Genomic DNA, 22,626 nt, shown 5'->3' with positions numbered 1-22,626 from the left:
CGTCGATAGAAGTCTATCAACTCACTATTCAAGATTTAACGCTTAAACAACTTCAACATCAACATGAATCGCAACTTGTCTTTGCTTCTTTTGGTCGTCGCAGTGGGTGAGTACAAACTCCATACAAAATATTGCATTAATCAATTTATTTGGACTCAAAATAGTATAAGCACTTATGCATCCACATCAACGCATAGGTAGGTAACAGGTGTATAGTACCTGCCTACTATTGTGTTAACATACCATTAATTTCAATTGTTAATTTTTGATAAAAGTGTTAACATTTTCATATTTGCTAATGCCTTTTTTAACTGATGCCTAGATAATAATCAACATTTTTTAAAATTAAACGGTAGGCCCTTTAAAATCGGCGAAATCCTTCACTGGAAACTTAATTTTTAAAAATATAATTTAGTTATGAAACTAGAAATTCTAGGTAGGTGCCCACTCAATTTTTTCTTAAATTGGTTTAAAATTATTAACTCTGCAAAAAAATTAAATTTGTAATGACAATAAATTCTATTTTTAAAAATACACATTTCCAATGGCTTCCTCTGAAATTTCCTAGAGTCTCTCCAATGTTTATTATAGCCAAATCATTGATCACACAATCTATTTTGGGTCATAGTCGCCCTGATGTTTGTTTTAATTCTCCTCATACATAAACTCGTATATGGTACCTACATTATTAATATTATATTAAATACTTACCTACATATTATATACATATACATACAAATGTACAATTATTAATTATTTTATGCATTCACCTAACCCATGACAGTTTTTTCGGTTACATACGGGTTTAGATTTTAACCAGAAGGGGCTACGTAGGGACATATGAAACGTCTATGTGGGGGCTAAGGTTATGGATCAGACGGTTCAGTGTCCCCCGCCCTAGTTACCCCAACGATAATAATGTCATACCTCTATACAATGTATTTATTATTATTATACACACCAAATGAACAAACAGCTAAAAATATTTTATCAAACTTAAAAACTATTGACACTTTGTTCGTATAATACGACAATATTTCTTTATACCTATTTAATTTTTTTTTTCAACTTTTAGTTTTTCTGGTCGCAGCCACAACAATCGATGCCGAGTGTCGCTGGCTCGACTGCCATGCACATTCATCCGGCGACTGGTGCAACATACTCGGACCCGGCTGGAGGGTCAAAACTTGGAGACGTTGTAACGGTTTGTTGGGAAAATCTGAACAGTGCTGCAAATGATAACATTTTTTAGTGTTTATTTATTTTCATATACTAATAATCCTGTATGTCCATTTATATATTTGATATCAGTGCATACGATATGTTGTAACTTGTAAGACACTAAGACGCGTTTAATTACTTTTTATATTATTGAATTATCATCATGTTTAATTGTGTAAACATTTAGTGTATTTTGATTACAGTTTAAAATAAAAAAACTATTTCTTATAAGTACTTACACAGTCTCACATGTTTTTGTATCCAACTAATATATATAGAGATAAGATTCACATGCCCGCTTAAAAGAGAAGAAAAATAATTCGTGTGAAAGGTCCTGTACACGATAAAAAGTCGAAATTGCACTCGAATTTTAAACTTAGTATCTTCAGTCTTTACTGATAGAAAATGAAACTTGTTGGTGCTTTCTAGTGGTCAAAATTGAGAACTCTGGATAATTTTCAAAAGCGTGGGAAAAAATTTTTAAAAAATAAGGAAAAACAAGAATTTTACAAAATCAATATTGTTTTTTTGTCGTACCTCAAAAAAAAAATGTCAGCATATACATAATTTTTTCAATGAATGTTTATAGTTACATTTTCTTTAGAAAATACAATTTTCATAATTTAGATCGTATTGTGTTATTTATGGGCATAAGAAATTTTCTTTTTTTTTAAATTATCATCCATAAAAAAATTTTCACATGGGCAGAAAACTTGAAAATGCAGTACAAGGTTCCTTATAAGAATATACTAGTTATACAACTATACGTACTATATTCATACTGTTACCAAAAATCTAAAAAAATGTTTAAGCACAGTCTTTTTATAGATATTTTAAGCTCAAATTTTGACGAAAATATTAGATATTTAAACGAAAAATAACAATTGTTGTTGTTTTGTTATAATTTAAAAATATTATTCACGGGTGCTTGAAAGTTCAACCAATTTTGTTAATTATTTAGAATAAGTAATGATTAGGGCAGATTTCTTGTAGCAATAAAAAGTAACTAATTAATAAATATGCATTTGAATACCCAAAATATGCATTTTGAAAATTAAATCATTAATATTTTTGCTTATTTTTATATTTTATTTAACTAAATTTATTATTTTGAATTACTTTTATTTGTTCCAAATGTTACGACTTTAAGTATTATAATGTATAAAATGTTCAGGCTTCTAGGAAAAACATGAGCTAGTAAGAGCCAATCAAATACCTACCATGTTATACGACGAAAATTCAAAATAAATCTATGCTTCGGCTGTATTATTTACAATAAACATGTCAGTGGAGAATAAATTGATAAAATTATTAATTAAGTTATAAATATGTCTCAAAAAGTATAAAATCGAAGAAATATGCACTCAAAACAAAAATCTTAAAATATGCATTTAAATGCAAAATAAAATTTCAAAACTAGCTTTGTGGACGCATGAAACGTGTTTGTTTTGTACCTACTCAGCTTTTTTTGTGACTGTGCAAAACAAACATGCAAATTGCACAAGTTCTCTACCCAAATAATGGCTAATGACAAATATGTAGTAAAATAAATTACTTATACTTTAATAGCAATAAGACCTATTATAAAATATATTTAGTAATGTAGACCTACGGACCGTCTTCGTTAAAAATCGTTTCTCACAAACGATACGCCTACAATGATTTTATATCATTGAATTCAAATTTAACACATACATTACGGTGGCCCACACGAGACATAATGTTCAGCAGAACAGTACCCACTATTTATGCATTGTAAGTACTCTTACTAAATATATATTTAATATCTACCAAAACAAATTTGGACAACAGCAAGGGGACGGGGAAGCTATGTTCAACCTTTGAAAACAAAAAACGTATTCGAATACGTAAATAGGTACACCTAAATTTCATAGTTTACGTCGCTACGAAATAACGAAATAAATATTATAATGTAGTTATTCGTGATAATTTATAATAATACTAGCTGTCCCGTCACGGCGTTGCCCGTGTGTTATATAGCTATATAAAAAAAACCCTTTTACCCCCTAAGAGGTCTAATTTTGAAAAATTCTTTCAAAAAATATTAATCCTAATAATTACGAATGATTCTAATGGTTCTAATGATTCTATACACATATTGTTATTAAAAAATGATTCTTTACAATTGTACTTATAATATTATAATTTCCGTAGTTAAACACGTTTATCGTATATCGATAAGAAATGTATTATTATTTTTCGATAACGCAATTTATATAATTGAGCTATTCGATATTTTCCATAAAACTCTTAACTTAAAAAAAATGTTATGTTAGTTTGTAGTTTATAATTTCGGCAAGTTATAAATACGTTATAAATACTACGTTGCTACGTACGATCGTCAGTAGACAAATGAACTGTCGTAGTGTCGTGTCGATACAAAGATCTATTATATCATTAATCATTATTATATCTTTCCTAGCTGATCCCTTGCACTTCGTTTCCCTTTCAAAATACCAACTCTACGCATGAGACTCGCTTGGGATAATGTGAGCAGTACATTATCAGGTAGGCTCTCTGCCTGTGGTGTATGAATACAGAATAGTTTCATCTTAATTTTATTTATTATTTTGATTGTGTACATGTCGATGAGCGGCTATAAGTGTAACTCAGTCCACAGCCACCTTGGTAGACAATGTACTAAAATTCGATTTGATGCATTCTTAAGCATGATCGAAAAACTTTAAAAAAGTTCCAAGTTCTACTAATAAATTAAGAAAGTCGAGTGGAAAATTAGTTATTAATTAAAATCAACGTGCAAATTGTATAGGTACCTACACACATATTGTATGGCACAGCGGCCCGCGGGATTGCTTAACTAACCATGATGAACAAACACTTACCAAAAAACTCACTGTTAAATTTTTCATTAACCTTCCGATTGATTCCACTGTGAAATGAGCACTAAGAAATTAGACATTAACTGTTTTATATCATAGATAGACTATAAGATAGTCGATGGATCATGGATGGATCTATTTTAAATGATAAGCGATAAGCGTTATGCCTCGACAAAGGGAAATAGGGATTTATTTATTTAAAAAATATAAGTTTTTTGACAAAAAGTTGTGGTCGCATGTCGCTGTGGAAACCCACAAGTCGCCGTGCTATAAAATATGTATATAGATATACAATTTGTACGTAAACAATTTATTTTTGCCGATTTCAACCCTTTAAAATCAAAATTCTGAAAAACCCTTTCTTAGTGGAACTTGACATTATAATATTAATCCATCCTCAAAATCACAATTTTATAACTCAAATAGGTTCGACTGAGCGTTGATTATTGCTAAAGTAACTTTCCTTTACATATATAGAGAAGAACATTTGGTAAACGCTTTTCGATTTCAGTCACAAAACCAAGCATCACATTATAGCAACACTCACAACATAATAATTATTACCAATATACATTTAGTCATTTAGAATAAAATTGTGTCAAATATCAATTTTAATTTCACAGACGTTCGAAATTGGAAGTTTTCAAAATGTATTACAAGACGGCGATATTACTTACGTACATAGAATACATAGAATCATAAAGATGATCCAGGATCGAAGTTTTGCCGGGACTCCCGCTATTTCATATACAGTGATCGCCGCTTATAGGACTCACTTTGGGACCTGACCATTTGAGTCCATTAACCGAACTAGTCAATAAGGCGAATGACCCCAAATAAAAAATTTTTAAAATCCTTAAATTCAAAAACTTATTTATTTAAATATATTTATTGAGATTCAAGGTATGTATGTATAAAAATAAAAATCTAGCTATGAGCAATTAAAAATAAAATAATGTAATATAATAATGTATGTAAAATCGAATTAATTTTTCGATAAAAATCCATCTAGGGTTGATTGGATTTTCCCTTCTTCGGCCAACTTCATAATCATATCTTCGTAAGATTTATGTAGCTCGAATAAGTCAAAATCGCCTCTTTGCTGAATCCTTCGACGTAAAATTTGAAGCGCAAAATACCCGTACCGACTTATTTTGCATTTATAACACGTTTGTTCAGTGTTATTTATTTATCTAATTTTCAAATGACCCTATTTACCGGTGTGTGAGTCGAATAGACAATTTTTTTTGCTGTGTGTAAGTATATGTGCAAATCGGGACCAGCCGTTTTGAGTTTAATAGGCGAATGAGTCAATTAACCGTGAGTCCAATAAACGACGACCACTGTAATATGTACCGGGTATCCAATAAAGAGATTACTAAATTTTCAACAATTATATAACTATAATTTAACGACTTAAAGTTTTTAGTTTCAACTATTTGGTCAATATTTGGTTTTCTCTTTACTGAATGCCTTGCAAACATATTTTCTGCAGGTTTAACTGTGTACGCAGTTCTTCAAGTCAAAGGCACCATACGTATTATGCACCATTTGTCAGGCCGTGTAGTTTATTTAGTAACTGGTCCTGAGAGCAGTTTAGTTGGGAGTCTAGAAGTACCATTTTTGTGTACATATATATGTGCGTTGTACAGGACGTCCAACAAATAAATGATGAAACGTTAAACAGATATATAGAATATATATTAAATAACTTAAAAATTAACACCTAATAACTCGTTTCAATTTGAATATTTGATTAGTGTTTCCTCTTTACTGGGCGCCCTTCACATATTTTTACAGGTTCAACTGTGTATACGGTTCTTCAAGGCAATGCACCACTATTTGACAGGTCGTATGGTTCATTCAGTACTTACCTGGTCTGAAACACAATTTTGCTAGGACCTAGGACTCACATTTGTATCTATAATATATATATATATATTTACAGGACGCCCAATAAAGAGATGGTCTAACTTTAAACAAATATACAATTTGCATTTAAATTTTTCTTTCTAATTTTCAATTTTCAAATAATGGTTGATTTTTGCTCTTTACTGGACGCCCTACACATATTTTTTTGTAGGTCTCGAGTAAATCGAGTGGTTCTACATACAACCGCACTATAACTTTTGCTATGCACTTGCTAAAATCGCATGTGGAGTAGATATAAATAGCGTCTTAGATGTCTACTATTATACATTTCTATTCTGTACACCTTGCGTGTATGTGCCTAATTATTTTTGAAAACTCGACGAAAAATAATCATTATACTTCAAACGTATGGCTTATGTGCTCAGCGCAAATAGTTAATACATAGACTGTTGGCTTGCGAGATAGTGACAACAAATCCCAGTAACATGGTTTTGTTTGAAATGTTAATGGTTAATATGTAGTAGGTACCTATGTACCATCGACATTTAACAAATGGATACTAGTATAATATTTTACTTCACTGAACATACACTCTTACAACAACATTACTGTATAGGAAACGATGGTCTCACTCATAAGCTTCTGAGCAATAGAGAAATTAATATTTTCACAAGAGTGAAAGAATTGAAACCATGTTGTGATTAATAGTGGTATCAGTGATTTGGGCTTTTACGGATTTGTATAAAATATCACATCTATAAGTTTAATAATTGAGTATCAATGTCATGGTCGAGCTGACACTGACCTTAACCGGCTTAACCTTGTATTGTATATTTGTATTACATTTTCAAGCATTTTGAAACACTGAAAATATTTTTATCGATTCTTGTAGAAAAAAACCATCAAATTACAATATGTCAAATGTTTATAGATTGCTCAAGGCGATTCAATAGATTTTAAAATTATAACATATATAGAAAACCGACGTTTAATATTATCGGCAGTATTAACATTTTGTAAACATTAAAGTATCTAAAGGTTTATCCGATTTTGAAATTTTCCCTAATTTTTTTTTCTTTCCGATCACTAAGAAAGGTACTGTGAATATTTAATTTTTATCTCCCAAAAGTAGTTACCAGTAGATTATATATTCTACAAGAATAGATATTGAAAATCAAAGCATACATAAATAAATATAAACATCTTGTTGACATACGCCAAAAAAAATACAAGTGTACAAAGTATACACACATTATTGTAAAAACAATAAATTTAAAAAAAAAATCTAAAATTAACAATTACTTATTAAGCATTTTTATATGTTATGTACATAGTTTATGAGTAAATGAATTTCCGTTTAGATTCTCATCAACAAAATTATAATAACAGTAATAATTAATATCTAATAATTTGGTACATGCTATACGTATATACATTATACAATGTGCAATCAGAATTAAGTATTGATGCTTATAGGTACTTCTTTAAAAATAAAAATTTATAAATAAAAAAAACCCATAATACATTATGTTAACCTAATCTGCAATCTGTAGTTGTTTGATCTCATTAATTATAATTTATAATGGTTAAAAGCGATACATTTAAAATACTATTAGCTTAGGTAGTAAATATATGTACGGGATTTACCTATACCGTTATTGATAACTGCGCTCGAATGCGTGACGTTTCAAACATAATATTAGGTAGTAAAATATTTTGATTGTTTACCATACCGCGATCTTTGCAATGCGTGATGTTATTATATGCCTACTAATTATTAAATATTAAATATTAAAATACACATTAAAAATGTCACTTTTCTGAACCTTATATTGCCGTTTTCTATGTTAATTAGTTGATTAGTATTTAATATTCTGATTAGCAATCGTTAATTATCTATTGGGAATTTCCTGAGCGTTTAACAACACGCAAGAAGCCATATTATTATTGTTGTTATTATTGTTGTTATTATTATTATTATTATTATTATTATTATTAGGTGGAAACAATTATCATCGTTTCAAAACTATAGTAGGAGTATACTACCAATAGTTCTTAGTATGAATCATCCGATCATCGATATTTGTCCTATAAAAGAACAAGACTAACACCTCGGAAAACATAATCCGCCTTCCAACCGTCGATAGAAGTCTATCAACTCACTATTCAAGATTTAACGCTTAAACAACTTCAACATCAACATGAATCGCAACTTGTCTTTGCTTCTTTTGGTCGTCGCAGTGGGTGAGTACAAACTCCATACAAAATATTGCATTAATCAATTTATTTGGACTCAAAATAGTATAAGCACTTATGCATCCACATCAACGCATAGGTAGGTAACAGGTGTATAGTACCTGCCTACTATTGTGTTAACATACCATTAATTTCAATTGTTAATTTTTGATAAAAGTGTTAACATTTTCATATTTGCTANAATATTTTAATTTTTTTTTTTATCTTAATTGTTTTTTAGTTTTGTGAATGACAACTCACATTTTTAATTTCATACTCCGAAGCAAAATATTTTTCTAAGAATTGTTATGGTGTTGACGGTATTGACTTATAAATTAATAATAGATAGTAATATTTATATTAAGATATGAGGTACATCGGTGCATACATTATTATTATTTTGTATGTGCTTTGTTTTAGAAAAAATTACTTCAAACTAAAGATACGTATTACTTACAAGTTACAGACTTACAATTACCTAATAATTTATAAGTAATAAGTGATATCCTTATAAAATATTATTAGAAAATAAAAATACATAGACATTTTATACATTTTATATTACATTTTCAAACCATAGATGTTAAAATAACATTTATTATTAATTTTTAACCAAAAACAAATTTCCGAATTTTCGGAGTTTTGATAAATTTCATAAAAAATATGTTTTTAAATGCTTGAAAAAAAATTGTGATTGGAATTTTAATCAATTTATTTTCTGTCATCGGCACTTTTTTAAGCAGTAAAAATGATAAGGTTTTCAACTTTAAGGTAACAAATTGGATCTAGTTGATAATTTTCAAAAGATTTTGACTCTGTCTAATCGATTCTACTATTTGCGCCTGTGATAATAGGTTATCGCTATTAGAGTAATTTATCAGTTGAAGGTTGGATTTATTTTTGGCGAAAACATTTCATTTGAAATTGCCATTGATATATGTATAAATATACTTATTAATATGTATATTTTAAAAGTTTCAAGTACCTATGAACAATAATTTAAATTACTGCAACAAAACAACTACAATTGTTTCATTGTTAAATATCAATAAATAAAAAAAACACTGTATTTATATATTTTTTAGGCTTTTGACTACCTACAGTATAAAATACTTGACTATAGAAACCTTATTAGTTTAAATTTCCGATCATTACAAATTTTAAGGAACCTCTTGTGGCTATTAAATTTTCAAGTTTTTTAACAATGCAAACATTTTTTATATATACGTAGGATAACATCAAAAAAGTCAAATGTCTGTAAATACATCTAAAATTTTAAAATATTTTTAAGTTATACCATGTATAGAATACTTAAATATTAAAATGATGAGAACATTTTTCAACAAACACCTACAACAATTCAATCAATTTTAAATTTTAAAAACTTAAGAAAAAATTGTTGAAAACTGCAGCTTGTATGTGAAAACTCAAGTTTTTGAATTTTTCCCCAATTTTATTCGTTCCATTTGATCTTCTAAAAATACCAACTAGATTCTATTTCCTACTAGAAAAGTCATTAAAATTTAAAATCATAGCAATTTGTTTGAATAGAAATCGCGTAAATAACATACAACAAAAAAAAAACACATACACACATCATTGTGGTAATAGATTAAAAAAAAATACATCTAGGATTTACAATTTGGTTATTATTAAGTAGGTACTTATTTATGTTATATATAATATTATATATCATTGTCTGTTGTGCACTTGTGCTTATTGTTTTGATCCCAATAAAAAAATAATAATAATAATAATAATAATAGTAGGTAATTTAATACTATAATAATTAGATACGTGTAAACGTAATACGTATATGGTGTATAATATAATATAATATAATAAGCAATCAAAATAAAATGCTAATAACATTGCTTGATAATAAGAATGCCTGTAAGTAGGTACCTACTTATTAAAAATTAAAATAAATAGAAAACCCATAATATATTATGTTAACTTGTAGTTGTTTGATCTCATTAGGTAATTATGGTTTTACCCACTATAGTTTTAAAATACTACTAGAGCTTAGGTAATGGGTAATTAAAAGAGATGTTATATGGGATTTACCTATAGTATATTGATATCTACACGTGAATGGTTGATGTTTAAAACATAAGAGTAAAATATTTTGATTCTTTAACAAACCGCGATCTTTGGAATACGTAATTTTGTTGCATACTTAACTATAGGTATATAAAATCATTAAAATGTAAATTAAAAAATGGTACTTTTCCGTAGTTGTCGTATTCTTTTTCTATTGCGATTAATATTCTGATTACCATTCGTTTATTATCTATTGGGAATTGCCCGAGTGTTTTTCTACAAGTAAGAAGCCATATTATTATTATTATTATTATTATTATTATTATGATAATTAGGTAGTAAAAAAATATTATCGTTCAATAACTATTATGGTAGTAGGTACCTACCTACTACCTAGTATGAATCATCCGATCATTGATATTAATTTTTGTCCTATAAAAGAACAAATCTAACACACCGGAAAACATAATCTACCATCCAACTGTCGAAAGAACTCTATCAACTCACTATTCAAGATTTTAAAAACTCTAACTACATCATGAATCGCAACTTGTCTTTGTTTCTTTTGGTTGTTGCTGTGGGTAAGTACGAACTACATACAAAATATTTTATTAATTGTTAAACAATTTATTTAGACCTACTGAGTAGTGGGTACTTATACATCCATTTCAACGCATAAATGACTGGTGTATCTTGTTGGCGTACCATAAATTTGAACTTTTAACTTTTAATAAAAGTATAAGCATTTCTGTATTTGCTATTTTAACCAATAGATAATAATCAACTAGCAATTTTTAAAATGAGGCTGTATTTACATTAGAATAGTCGAGACTGTTGACTGATAACTTGATTTTTAAAAGTACAATTATTTAACTATGGATCTAGAACTACTTGGTAGGTACAAACCCAAAATATTTAAAATTGGTTTTAATTTATTTATTAAATTATTAAGAAAATTATACTTGCAAAAACAGTATTACAAATTAACATACGTCTTAAAAATTGTATGTATATCAAATCAAAATATGCTTGTATTCATTTTTAACATTTTTACCCTATTGGCTATTTCAAACTTTCGAAGGAAATACCGCTATAAAGTGCTGTTTAGATGTGTAGTGTAACATTTAATAATACCTAAGTATGTTGTGCATTCGATACACACATTCATTGGTCTTTAATATTTCAAATGTACCTATATAAAATATACAATTCTGAAGTCATGATGATATAAATAAAAATAACACAGATACAGAATGAGAATACAAATAGCAGAATGAAAAATGCACTTAGTTATATATTATTATAATTAAATTATCATAAATCATAATATTTTAGTACCCAAATAAAGTCTTATTTCAACATTTATTTTCAATAATATCAAACTTTAAGTTCCTTACTCGTCCCCACCAATCATTAAAAATAAAATAATTATATTATATAGGTCAATAACTGTTTAATAATACTAATATTTAGATGGGTAGGTACGTATGAAATTGGCCCCTTTATTTTATTTCATAAATTTTAAAAATATACCAATATTTTCAAAATTAATTGCAAATAATTCCAAAATGATTTTTAGAATTTGCAAATTTTTTTTTTTTTGTGAATTTTACAAGTTTTTGTTCAACCCCGTGACTTCATGTCCCATCGATTCTAAAAATATACCAATTCGCTTAAAAAATATTGATTTGCAAATTATAAAAATCAGTTTGCAATTCTTTGCAATTAATTGGCATATTTTCAAACTTAAGTAGTATATTCAAATAAAGTCGAGGGGCGCCACCTTCACACACATCAGACACATCCTATTTATGTCATTTTTCATAAAATGAAATATCATTATCGATCATCTTAATAGATAACTATCTTTCTATATTAAATATTATAGCCACACCACTGAATCTGTTTTGGACCATAGGAGGCCGAGGCTGGTATAAGCAAGAGGTTCAGTGCTGACCCCCCTCCCTCCATATTTACGCCAATAATAATACACCTAGATGTAGCCACCTACCTTTAGAACAAGATACAAATATTTTATCAAACTAAAAAACTATTGACACTTTGTTCGTACAATACGACAATATTTCGGTACACCGATTTAATTTTTTTTTCAACTTTTAGTTTTACTGGTCGCAGCCACAACAATCGATGCCGAGTGTCGCTGGCTCGACTGCCATGCACATTCAGCCGGCAACTGGTGCAACATACTCGGACCCGGCTGGAAGGTCAAAACTTGGAGACGTTGTAACGGTTTGCTGGGAAAATCTGAACAGTGCTGCAAATGATAACATTTTTTAGTGTTTATTTTTTTCGTATACTTATAACTCTGTATGTTTATATACCTACATATTTGATACCAGTGCATACGATATGTTGTAAGACACTACGACTCGTTTAATTACTTTTATATTATTGAATTATCATCATGTTTAATTGTGTAAACATTTAGTGTATATTGATTACAGTTAAAAATAAAAAACTATTTCATATAAGTACTTACACAGTCACACATGTTTTTGTATCCAACTAATATATATTGTTTATATGTATATATATATATATATACATTACACATACATTTGTGTACAACCATGCTGTCCTTGTAGTTTCTAATTCAAAGTGCAAGGAGGGGCTAAACAAAAGCTTCATGAAGGGTGAAATATTTTAAGCTCTTTACAGCAGATAATATGTTGTACAACATCATCACAATACCTTCTAGTAAACCTACTATTTACTGTATAGTGGCAGACAGTCAGAGGAAGCGAGATAATATTCACATGCCCGCTTAAAAGAGAAGAAAAATAATTCGTGTGAAAGGTCCTGTACACGATAAAAAGTCGAAATTGCACTCGAATTTTAAACTTAGTATCTTTAGTCTTTACTGATAGAAAATGAAACTTGTTGCCTGTTGGTGCATTCTAGAAGTCAAAATTGAGAACTCTGGTTAATTTTCAAAAGCATGGGAAAAAATAAAAATAAATAAAGAAAAACAAGAATTTTACAAAATCAATATTGTTTTTTTGGCGTACCTCAAAAAAAAATGTCAGCATATTCATGATTTTTTCAATGAATGTTTATAATTAAAAACATAATTTCATATGAGTACCTACTTACACATATTAACTTTTATCCAACTTATATTTATCTATATGACTATATACATTTATATACAATCATGCTGTCCTATTGCAGTTTATAATTCTGCAAATACACAAGTGCCATGATGTTATACGCTGTGGCCTGTGGGCTACACAAGAGCTTTATGAAGGGTGGATCATTCTAAACTCTTTACAGCGGACATCGTACCAATCTCTTACAACAGATACAACATCGCAGTATTATAGTATCCCTAGGTACCTAATATCGGTATGATATACTTAGAATGTATTATACTGATACTGAGTATCAAGACTAAGAGCTGAGTGTGAGGCCTCGTCCGGTGATTTACGGGCGCTTATAAATTTCTGAAATGCCAAAAAAAATACAATTGCTGCAAATAACAATTATCAAATACAAACTCAAAAGGTTGACTTTCAATTTCTCATCAAATTTAGCTTGCGGGAATCTTTCAAGGTACGAGGGCAATTAGCCATTAGGTACCTAATTCAGCATCACGTGAACGAAGCCTAGCAAATTTTATAATTCAATAGAAACAAAATACCAACAGGACAGCCAGTCGAAATTACAGACGAGTAGACAACAGAACAATACGTCGTAAGACTTACCTCTCTCATCACTTTTCTATAATACATAAATAGTAAGAACAATCGAGATAAGACACATAAATTATTAAAAGTACCTACATAATTAATGATTGCTTTATATAAAAAAAGCCAAAAAGAGAATTTTTTTTCGGTTATACAAATATATGCACCTGTTATTTTACAATGGAAAAAATCAAGTACAATAGCTACAAAATATTTATAAATTATAGATGTTTAAAAATATTAAAGGTACATAGGCACGATTTTTTAATTTCATAATTAAACAAAATTAGAATAGATGCCTCAGCCAAAAGCTGAAGAATAAGGACTTTAGTTATTCCGTCGGATATTACACAAGTACCTACTAACCTTTATAGTTAAATGATACATGCATTTTTGAACATTTTATCATAAATTCATAAATTAATCATTGCTTTATTTACAGCTTACTGCCATTAAGCAGCACCATGTGCAGTGGTTTGTAAACAATAAATAAGTATTAATAATTTCCACTGATTAGTGTGTAATAATGAAAATGATAAAAAAAACCTTAGAATTATTGGTATAAACTAAATTATAGACTATAGATGTATTACAATGTTAGTTTAATATTGTACAACTTCAATTATTTTAGGTAATTTTCATCTAAAGATAATACTGCCACAAATCATAACTTTGTTTTACAACTTATTTTTTCAATTTGGTGTCACTGTTTTTCTGGATTTACAACACAAATATAATTATATTATGGCAATAGGATGTAGAAATAAATGTGAGTATATATTATGAGTTACCTAATTTCCCAGTTACGGAATTCTTGGACCAAGACAAGAAATGATTGACACATACTATTTTGACATCTTAATCCACTAACTAATGTAAAAATATTTCACTATGCACCCCCATCAGATAATATAAGTCATTTAGTTTCAACTATTAAAAGAATAAGTATTTAAGCTATACAAAAAGATTGGAACATTAAGACTAAAAAGAAACATTTTGCTATTAAAAATCAAATATTTTAATACATAATTTATGAAATTCTCATATAACCTGCAAGTTCTATTTAATTATCAATTTATGATCTCAAGTATTCTGAATACAAATTGGGTTTATCATAATTAAACTACTACATATTTAACCAAGGTATTGAATTAAATTTTAAATAAAAACAAAATATTTTTTTGCAAATTGATTTTTTTCCATTTTGTATAAAATTTAACATACTTGAAGAATAATATTATGAAAAACTAAATGGTACAAAAAGTGTAGATTATATATGTGAAATTAATAATTAATCCTTACTAACAACCTGTAACCATCTGCCAACTTACAAATAATAACAATCACCAATGTTTAAATTTTAACACAATATTCTCAAAAATAAAAATAAATTTGAATGTTTTAAAAAAAAAATTACCTTATACCATCAGCTTACAGTTATTTCAATTTGAAATTATTGATATTAGACCAAATTTAATATTATTAGTTATTACAAACTTTTTTATACTTAATAACCTAATTAAAATGAAATTATCATTGACTATTGTGCAAAAGTTTAAAGTAACAAAATATTTCAGAGGTACAATTTGAAATCAAGCTATTTTAGTTATAAGTTATAACCCATAACTTATTTAAAAATTAAAATATTTATTAATTAATTGGTAATGATGATGCTTGCTTCCTTACTAGTAGTTTTAAATGAAATACATTGTATGCGTTTTACAAAAACTGTTGATTTAACCAAAGCAATAGCATTTCAAATAAGTAAAACAACAGAACCACAAGAAGTCAGTTGAGTACTATATTTCAAGATTCAAATTGTGAACTTTATATTTCATTTGAAAATTTGTGTTGAAATATAAAACAAGATTATTTCATTAAATGAATGTATTGTTTTACATTAAATTAGGAGGTTAGAATATTGTCTTTTGTTTTTAAAAATATTCCTATAACTTAACTGATGCCCTGCATCATATAAACCAACATACTGTTGTAAGGAATATGACTATTTTGTGGATAAGATTTTTAACAAATAGTTGTTGGATTATATCAAAATGTAACTTAAAGATAACACTATGATATAAACTCGGTGTAGCCAGGTTTTATTGAATAAAAAAAAAAACAAGACCAATACAATAACAAATCCCTTACATACAATAAATGTTTGATTTATATATAGAAAACAGGCCCACTGACAAAGAACAAACATAAACATTGAGATGTACTATTTGAACAATTTTCTGAATTTGTTGTTATTGATACACATTTAGTTTTGTTCAATTAAAAATCAAATTTAGAAACTTAATCTCCACAGATATAATGTGAACAATATGATTGTTATAAAAAAAAATTCTACCACTATTGATAGAAGAATGTTAAACAAGAAGATTTTATTAAAATTTTTCTTGACATATGTTTATCCTTGTTTTTTTTCCTGGCTTCGAATTTGAAAAATGTGATAATTAGATTAGGTGTAGAAACTCTGGAACTAGTTACGCTTGCGGCATTCACGGCTCAAATGTCCCTGTTCACCACAGTTGTAACAACTTTGTTTGTTACCCTCTGGGCAATCACGAGCCATATGTCCAGAACCATTGCAGTTACGACAGAGGGCAGAGTAGTTACCAGAACCACCATTTCTAAAACAAAATTATTATAAATCAATAAATATTATCTACTGCTAATACACAAAATTATAATTAAATATATAAATAAAAAATGCATATTAAAAGGACATGGTAAACGCTTGTGTTGTCTCAGTCTTACACATAACGACATTTTAACCAATTTCAATAATATGCTATTAGTTTTGATATAAGAGTGAATTGACGACCTATTATCAAACTGTTAGGTACAATTATTATTTAGCGCATGACATAGGCTTTTATTGATATTATTCTTAAGTAGGTTATGATTAATTTAACATAGATATTAATATATATGTCCTATTTAAAACTACAATTTTTGTTCATGTTAAATCAATAAAAGCCCAAGTTGTGCCCTAGATAATAATCTTACTTTCAAATTTTAAGAATAACAAGAGTAACATGGATTATTCTTAATGTACATTTTTACGACGGAGACAACACATGTGGGTTCCACATCCTTGTAAGAGTTGAATGTTAAAATATGTAATAATAGAAAATGACATTTTATAGGATTATTTGGTAATTTGAACTGTAGCTAAATATTGTTAAAGGAGCAAAAATTATTTTCTTCTCATCATTATTTAATATTAAATTATGGTAATTAAAACTATTAGACACTAATTGGTCCAAATGCTACGTAAAAAAATATAATTTAAGGAGAAATAATGATATTTGGAATGGCCAGGTGACATTATTTGGTCCAATTCTCTAACTCTGTTAAGTGCAAAAGTTGCTCATTTTACACTTGATTTAGCCATCTAAAAATAATATTGCTGATGTTTGATTTTTAAGTATAAATGTTTAACTTTTTGTCCTTAAGATAATAGAAGTATCAGAATTTCAATAAAACATTCAGTTTTTCTTTAAATATTAAAATTGTTAAAGGAATGATAACGATCAAATGCACTGCGATAAGGGACTGTTGAGGTTACAGTACCTAACAAAAATTACTGTCTTAAGATTTTAAATATTCCAAAAAACTAAACAAATTCTGGTCTTGGTAACATCTTCGGCGCATAAAAAAACATCACATATCATGTACAAGTACAACAAAAAATTATACTTTAAAGGTAATTAAATTATTTTGGGAAGCGAGCAATTTCAAAATATTTAAGATAGGCAGACACAACAAGCTCGAGCCAAATTACATAAGGTATTTATTCAATTCCTCATAACTCATTGAATGTGAGTAGAATCGTTAAACCAATACCATTTTTCTTAGAATTGGACATTTTTTCAAATTAAAAAAAATTTATTTTTGTGTTTCTTCAAGAAACAAGTTGTACATTATAAATCATTTTTTTTTTAAATTTTAGTTTGTTTTTGATTACAATCACAATGATTACCCAATAAAAACATTATTCCAAATGACTTATAGTATATGATAATTACCTGCTTTCCATGCAGTCTCTGGAGAAATGTCCAATCTTGTTACAGTTGTAACAAGTAGAACTGCTACCACCGCCGCCCATGCCGCCGCCACCCATGCCACCACCACGTTCTGCACGTTCATCTGGACATTCACGAGCCAGATGTCCTGTCTTACGACAGTTGTAACATGATGGTTCACTGGCCGATTGAGAACAGTCACGAGCTATGTGACCAACACCGTCACATCTGAAATTGTAATAATAAAATGCATAATTAATTAATTTTAGTTTAAAATTTTTTTAATTAAAAATACATAATAGGTATTGTAAATGTTTGAATAAAAAATAAGTTTTTACTAAAACAATCTTTAAGAATGATTTCAAATACTTGAAAATGTAATTTATTTTTAATTCATTTATAAATAATAAAACATTTATTATTAGTAAAATAATGTGAAATTAGGTTTTTATTACATTACTGAGTACTTACATTAAATATTAATATAAAAATAATACATTTCATTAAGATAGCTACTTTTTACTTTAGCAGATATCATTTAATACTTTTTAACTAGTAATATCTATTGTTAACTAAAGCCAAACATATTTCATGTATATAATATAATATTACATAACATTACCACAAGTAGGCAGGGTAAGCACATGTTTAACAATAAATTACATATTGAGCCAAAACTAAAATTGATTATTACCAAACAAATGCTTAATTATACACAATACTTCAAATAAATTAGTACATTTTAAGGGTCATCAATTATTTTTCATATTTCTATTTTAAAATAATAAAAACGATGTTGAAAGACTTAAATTTTTTTTTTATTTGACATTTTTTACAAAATTAATTTATATAGGTGAGTACTAGGTATAAATATAATATGAAAAAATCAATAAACATTTGGATGGGGCTTATGGGTTTGGAAACTAATGAAACAATAGGCATCAAATTGTTCACACACATGAATTGTGCTCAGAAAGTGTTAACATAGCTCTGTTTTCAACCCATAAAGGGCATCACGAGAATTTTGTTTTAGCACTTGAAAATCAAATAAATTTGTACGAGATTTGTATGCATATAAAATATATATTTTTAGCTTATAAAATCAAAAACTACTAGCCAATTTTCCTAAAATCAAAATGTCAAAATATTATTCTTAGAGATATCAAGAAAGATTAGAAATTAGTTTGAACCACGTTCAAAAATATGAAAAATCTTATATCTAATCTACCACAGGTGACTTACACATTGGTCGAAATAGTTCACATGGCAAGTAACTGATGCTAATTTTTTATCATGAACTAAGGCAACACTAAAACCAAGATACACTTATATAGCTCTGTATTTTGTGATAGTTTTTTTTTTTTTTTTAGGGGAATATCATGTTGTACAACTTGTATTTATATAAAATAGGTACAACTATCTTGATTTTAAACTGACAAATCAAATTGATTAAAAATGTTTAAAAAAAAATTATGTATTACTTACAGTGACAAGATATTGATAAAAAACTCAACTTCCTTGTATAGGTAGGTACTCAAATTTAAGTACCTATTAGGGATAACTTAATTTACAAAAATATTTTATGTCTAATGTATGCAAATTAAATTAAAATTTAAGCAGTCTTCAGCAAGCAAACAAATTAGAGTAAGTATATCATACTTAACAATTACTACTACATGTGTTACAATTACACAACAATAAGCAATAGGTTAAAATCAATTAGGAGATTCACCATTAAAACACTTAGTTTAGTTAAGACTCAATATTTTTTCAAAATAATGTAATTTTAGAGTAGAGATGAATGATTGATTTTATTTGATGTTTTTTTTTTTTGGAGACCCTTTTTCAAGCAGAAAAATTCACTGTGATCATCGACTTTAATGGTGGTTTCTAGTAGCCAAATAGAAAATCATTCCTTATGATATAATAATTATTAATCCAACTTATAGTGAATTTATGATTTATAACTATAATAAATATTATTGTAATAATATGTAATATTGATTACATGTATTATAATATTGCCATTAGACAATGCTAAAAGATTTTTAAAATACCAAAATCAATGTCTAATAAATTTGTTTTCATTACACTTATTACATTGCTGGTTAGGCATTTACATGAACAAAATTGTAATAGGAAGTACCAAATACAAAGTACAATTTAAATTATTATAAAAACCAACACAATGTAAAACTAAGTTATATAACCAACATACAATAGAAATAATATTAAATCTTAAACACCTGATTGACTACACACCCATTAAATAGAATATGACCACATAACCTCAATTATGAAATGATAGAAAATAAATACGAAAACAGATGGAAACTTAATTTTTAATGGACTTAAATGAGGTAGGTATAATATATATGATATATTAAGTAATGGTTTAAGATGAATTCAATAGATATACAATTGTCTCCAAATTAAAAAATGAAATAAAAAGATAGGATCAAGAGTGGATCAAATTTATTAAACTAACACAGTAGGCATATAGAAGGTAATAATTCAACTAAGATAATAACTAATGCAGAATATGTAGCTATCAACCGAGCCATTAACTTTCCTACACCGTGGAAAAGAAGTATCACAATACAAATATTTGGTTATTGGCTCCAGAGATTCATAGTTAATAATATTAAATTACACAACAATGCGTAGATTATGTAAAGGGGCAAGAAATGGGTGAAATATAGATTAGGCTTTTTCATAGGGAACTAAGAAAATGTAAAATAATATTACCTGTAACATCTATCTTTGTCCTTGCAGTCACGGGCAATATGACCACTGCGGTTGCACTTGTAACAATTTGTTTCACGATCACTACTTCCGCCACCAATTCCACCGCTACCACCGCCTCCTCTGCCGCCTCTGCTGAACGTAGCGCTGCTTACAGAACCACTGTCACGGCAATCCCTGGCAAAATGACCAGACCGGTTGCACCGATAACACATAACTCCAGCACTCATGACTAACGGGAAACAAAATCAAAACAACACTTAAATAAATTATTGTTGTAAATGAAGTGCTGGGAAACAAAAAAAGGCAGCTGAAATTTGAACATATGTAATATGGGGTAATGCTTATTTGTCACAATTCGGGCGGACTAACAACCGTGACGGGAAAATAGAAAATAAAAATTTAATGGAAATCCATGTGGAACAACACAGTCTCTATTGTGCCATGCCTCTCACTACAAGCAGCCTCGGCCATTTGCGGTTGAGGAAATGTTAAAAAGAAATCAACAGTTGCCGTCACGGCCGTTCTACCGTTCAAAGGCGATCAACAAACAACAAACGAACATAATTACCTGAATTTGGTCGGTTATTCGTAAAAAACAAACGAAAAAAAATTTAAAAATTCGATTTTTAAAAAACGTGAAAATAACGCTGGCAGACACCGGGTCGAAAAGAAAGAATATTTCGTCAACGAACAAGTATCATGAGGAAAAAAGAAAAAAAAAAGGAAGAGAAACGTGATTTTACGGCGGGTCAGTGTGACCAATTCCGGGGATTTTCATGTACGCCAAAGATAATAGAGTTTTTCACGGGAACCGGCCGGTTTAAAAACATTTGATTATACTCATGCACACAATAAAATGTTATGTGACGCCATATTCACGATGAACAATAAACGAAATATACCTGACTACCGTAAAAACTATCGTGTACGGCCCTGAATACCTATACAACAACTATATATTGTGTGATCTGCGATAATTGAGTAGGTATTGATTCTTATAAAAAATTACCGAATGAATTCTGGACCCGTGAACTTGCCCGTTTGAAAACGTTTGGTAATACCCAAGCACACAATCAAATGTTATGGTGTACATTGTACACGATGAACGATGTATTCCGTCAAATCGTAAAAAACTGTCGTTAATGGTGTTTGCGTTTATGACCAGACTGTGAGTTGCGACAATCGCCTATGTAGGTACCGATTCTTAGGTTATCGAAATAATTCTGAACTCGGCAACTCGCTATCGTCGTCCGCTTGTCGACTCAGAAAAATCTCCTTTTAATTAAAATATTAAAAATGTTGATTTAAATCCCATTCGACGGGTTGGCGTGACTTGATATCATTCAAATATTCGATTAGATCGTATAGACTATAGGCTATATCGTTTTAGAATGAAATTAGGTTTAGGCATGCTGCATGCACCTCACATCAAATGTTGAGCTCCTCTACTAAATTTTTTTGCGGGCTCCATAAAATATTATTTAATATAAAATAAGTATAACTATCAACGATTCATACTTTCAAACAATACAAATTCATTTCAACTAGCCCCTAAAATAGCCGATCCGCCGTACTCCATGTCCTTTAGCTCCATCCCCCTTGTGGGGCCCCTGGGTATAGGTAACTGTACGATATACTTATTAAAATAATTATTATATTATGCGTAATGCGTGTATGCAGTCTGTCAAGTGGCAGGTATGTGTACTTACTCTACAATATGATGTACCAATATACCAAGTATACTAGTATACAGATAAGTATTAATATTATATTATGTTTGACGTCATTGAATAACGGTTTTATCGACTGTGCATTTGTCATCACGATGACTCGATTGTGTGACGTGAAGAAGACATTAGGTATTCAATTATTATCACTTCTATATTGTGGATGAGTCACAAT

General features: G+C 28.7%; 3 protein-coding genes across 4 annotated transcripts; 2 read left to right on the top strand and 1 right to left on the bottom strand.

Annotated features, from left to right (window-relative positions):
- LOC111029013 lies at nucleotides 1-1,455 on the top strand. Its single transcript, XM_022307830.1, has 2 exons — nucleotides 1-106; nucleotides 1,076-1,455. The coding sequence occupies exons 1-2, from the start codon at nucleotides 64-66 to the stop codon at nucleotides 1,237-1,239; spliced, it is 207 nt and encodes a 68-aa protein (XP_022163522.1). The 5' UTR covers nucleotides 1-63; the 3' UTR covers nucleotides 1,240-1,455.
- Nucleotides 1,456-8,061: 6,606 nt separating this feature from the next.
- Nucleotides 8,062-12,728, top strand: LOC111029012. Of its 2 annotated transcripts, none has more exons than XM_022307827.1 (2): nucleotides 8,062-8,198; nucleotides 12,354-12,728. In XM_022307827.1, the coding sequence occupies exons 1-2, from the start codon at nucleotides 8,156-8,158 to the stop codon at nucleotides 12,515-12,517; spliced, it is 207 nt and encodes a 68-aa protein (XP_022163519.1). In that variant the 5' UTR covers nucleotides 8,062-8,155; the 3' UTR covers nucleotides 12,518-12,728. The 2 variants fall into 2 exon arrangements, with proteins under 2 accessions (XP_022163519.1, XP_022163520.1); XM_022307828.1 differs by lacking the exon at nucleotides 8,062-8,198 and adding an exon at nucleotides 10,682-10,813.
- Nucleotides 12,729-16,020: 3,292 nt separating this feature from the next.
- LOC111029001 (CCHC-type zinc finger protein CG3800-like) lies at nucleotides 16,021-21,429 on the bottom strand. The gene is made up of 4 exons (XM_022307814.1): nucleotides 21,293-21,429; nucleotides 20,725-20,953; nucleotides 17,980-18,204; nucleotides 16,021-16,578 (listed from the first exon to the last, which is right to left on the bottom strand). The coding sequence occupies exons 2-4, from the start codon at nucleotides 20,949-20,951 to the stop codon at nucleotides 16,428-16,430; spliced, it is 603 nt and encodes a 200-aa protein (XP_022163506.1). The 5' UTR covers nucleotides 20,952-20,953; nucleotides 21,293-21,429; the 3' UTR covers nucleotides 16,021-16,427.
- Between the last annotated feature and the right edge of the window lie 1,197 nt (nucleotides 21,430-22,626).

Source organism: Myzus persicae, unplaced genomic scaffold (genome assembly GCF_001856785.1).
Source record: "Myzus persicae strain clone G006 unplaced genomic scaffold, MPER_G0061.0, whole genome shotgun sequence".
In the NCBI taxonomy this organism is placed as follows: domain Eukaryota; kingdom Metazoa; phylum Arthropoda; class Insecta; order Hemiptera; family Aphididae; genus Myzus; species Myzus persicae.
The sequence above is the reverse complement of the archived record's forward strand: the minus strand, read 5'-3'. Positions and strand labels throughout refer to the sequence as shown.

Excerpts from the sequence above, each read along its gene's own strand:
- LOC111029013 (XM_022307830.1), top strand. The coding sequence starts at position 64 with ATGAATCGCAACTTGTCTTTGCTTCTTTTGGTCGTCGCAGTGG. Across the intron at positions 107-1,075 it reads TCTTTTGGTCGTCGCAGTGG|TTTTTCTGGTCGCAGCCACA; the intron begins GTGAGTACAAAC and ends TTCAACTTTTAG.
- LOC111029012 (XM_022307827.1), top strand. The coding sequence starts at position 8,156 with ATGAATCGCAACTTGTCTTTGCTTCTTTTGGTCGTCGCAGTGG. Across the intron at positions 8,199-12,353 it reads TCTTTTGGTCGTCGCAGTGG|TTTTACTGGTCGCAGCCACA; the intron begins GTGAGTACAAAC and ends TTCAACTTTTAG.
- LOC111029001 (XM_022307814.1), bottom strand. The coding sequence starts at position 20,951 with ATGAGTGCTGGAGTTATGTGTTATCGGTGCAACCGGTCTGGTCATTTT. Across the intron at positions 18,205-20,724 it reads GACAAAGATAGATGTTACAG|ATGTGACGGTGTTGGTCACA; the intron begins GTAATATTATTT and ends TTACAATTTCAG. Across the intron at positions 16,579-17,979 it reads AGAGACTGCATGGAAAGCAG|AAATGGTGGTTCTGGTAACT; the intron begins GTAATTATCATA and ends ATTTTGTTTTAG.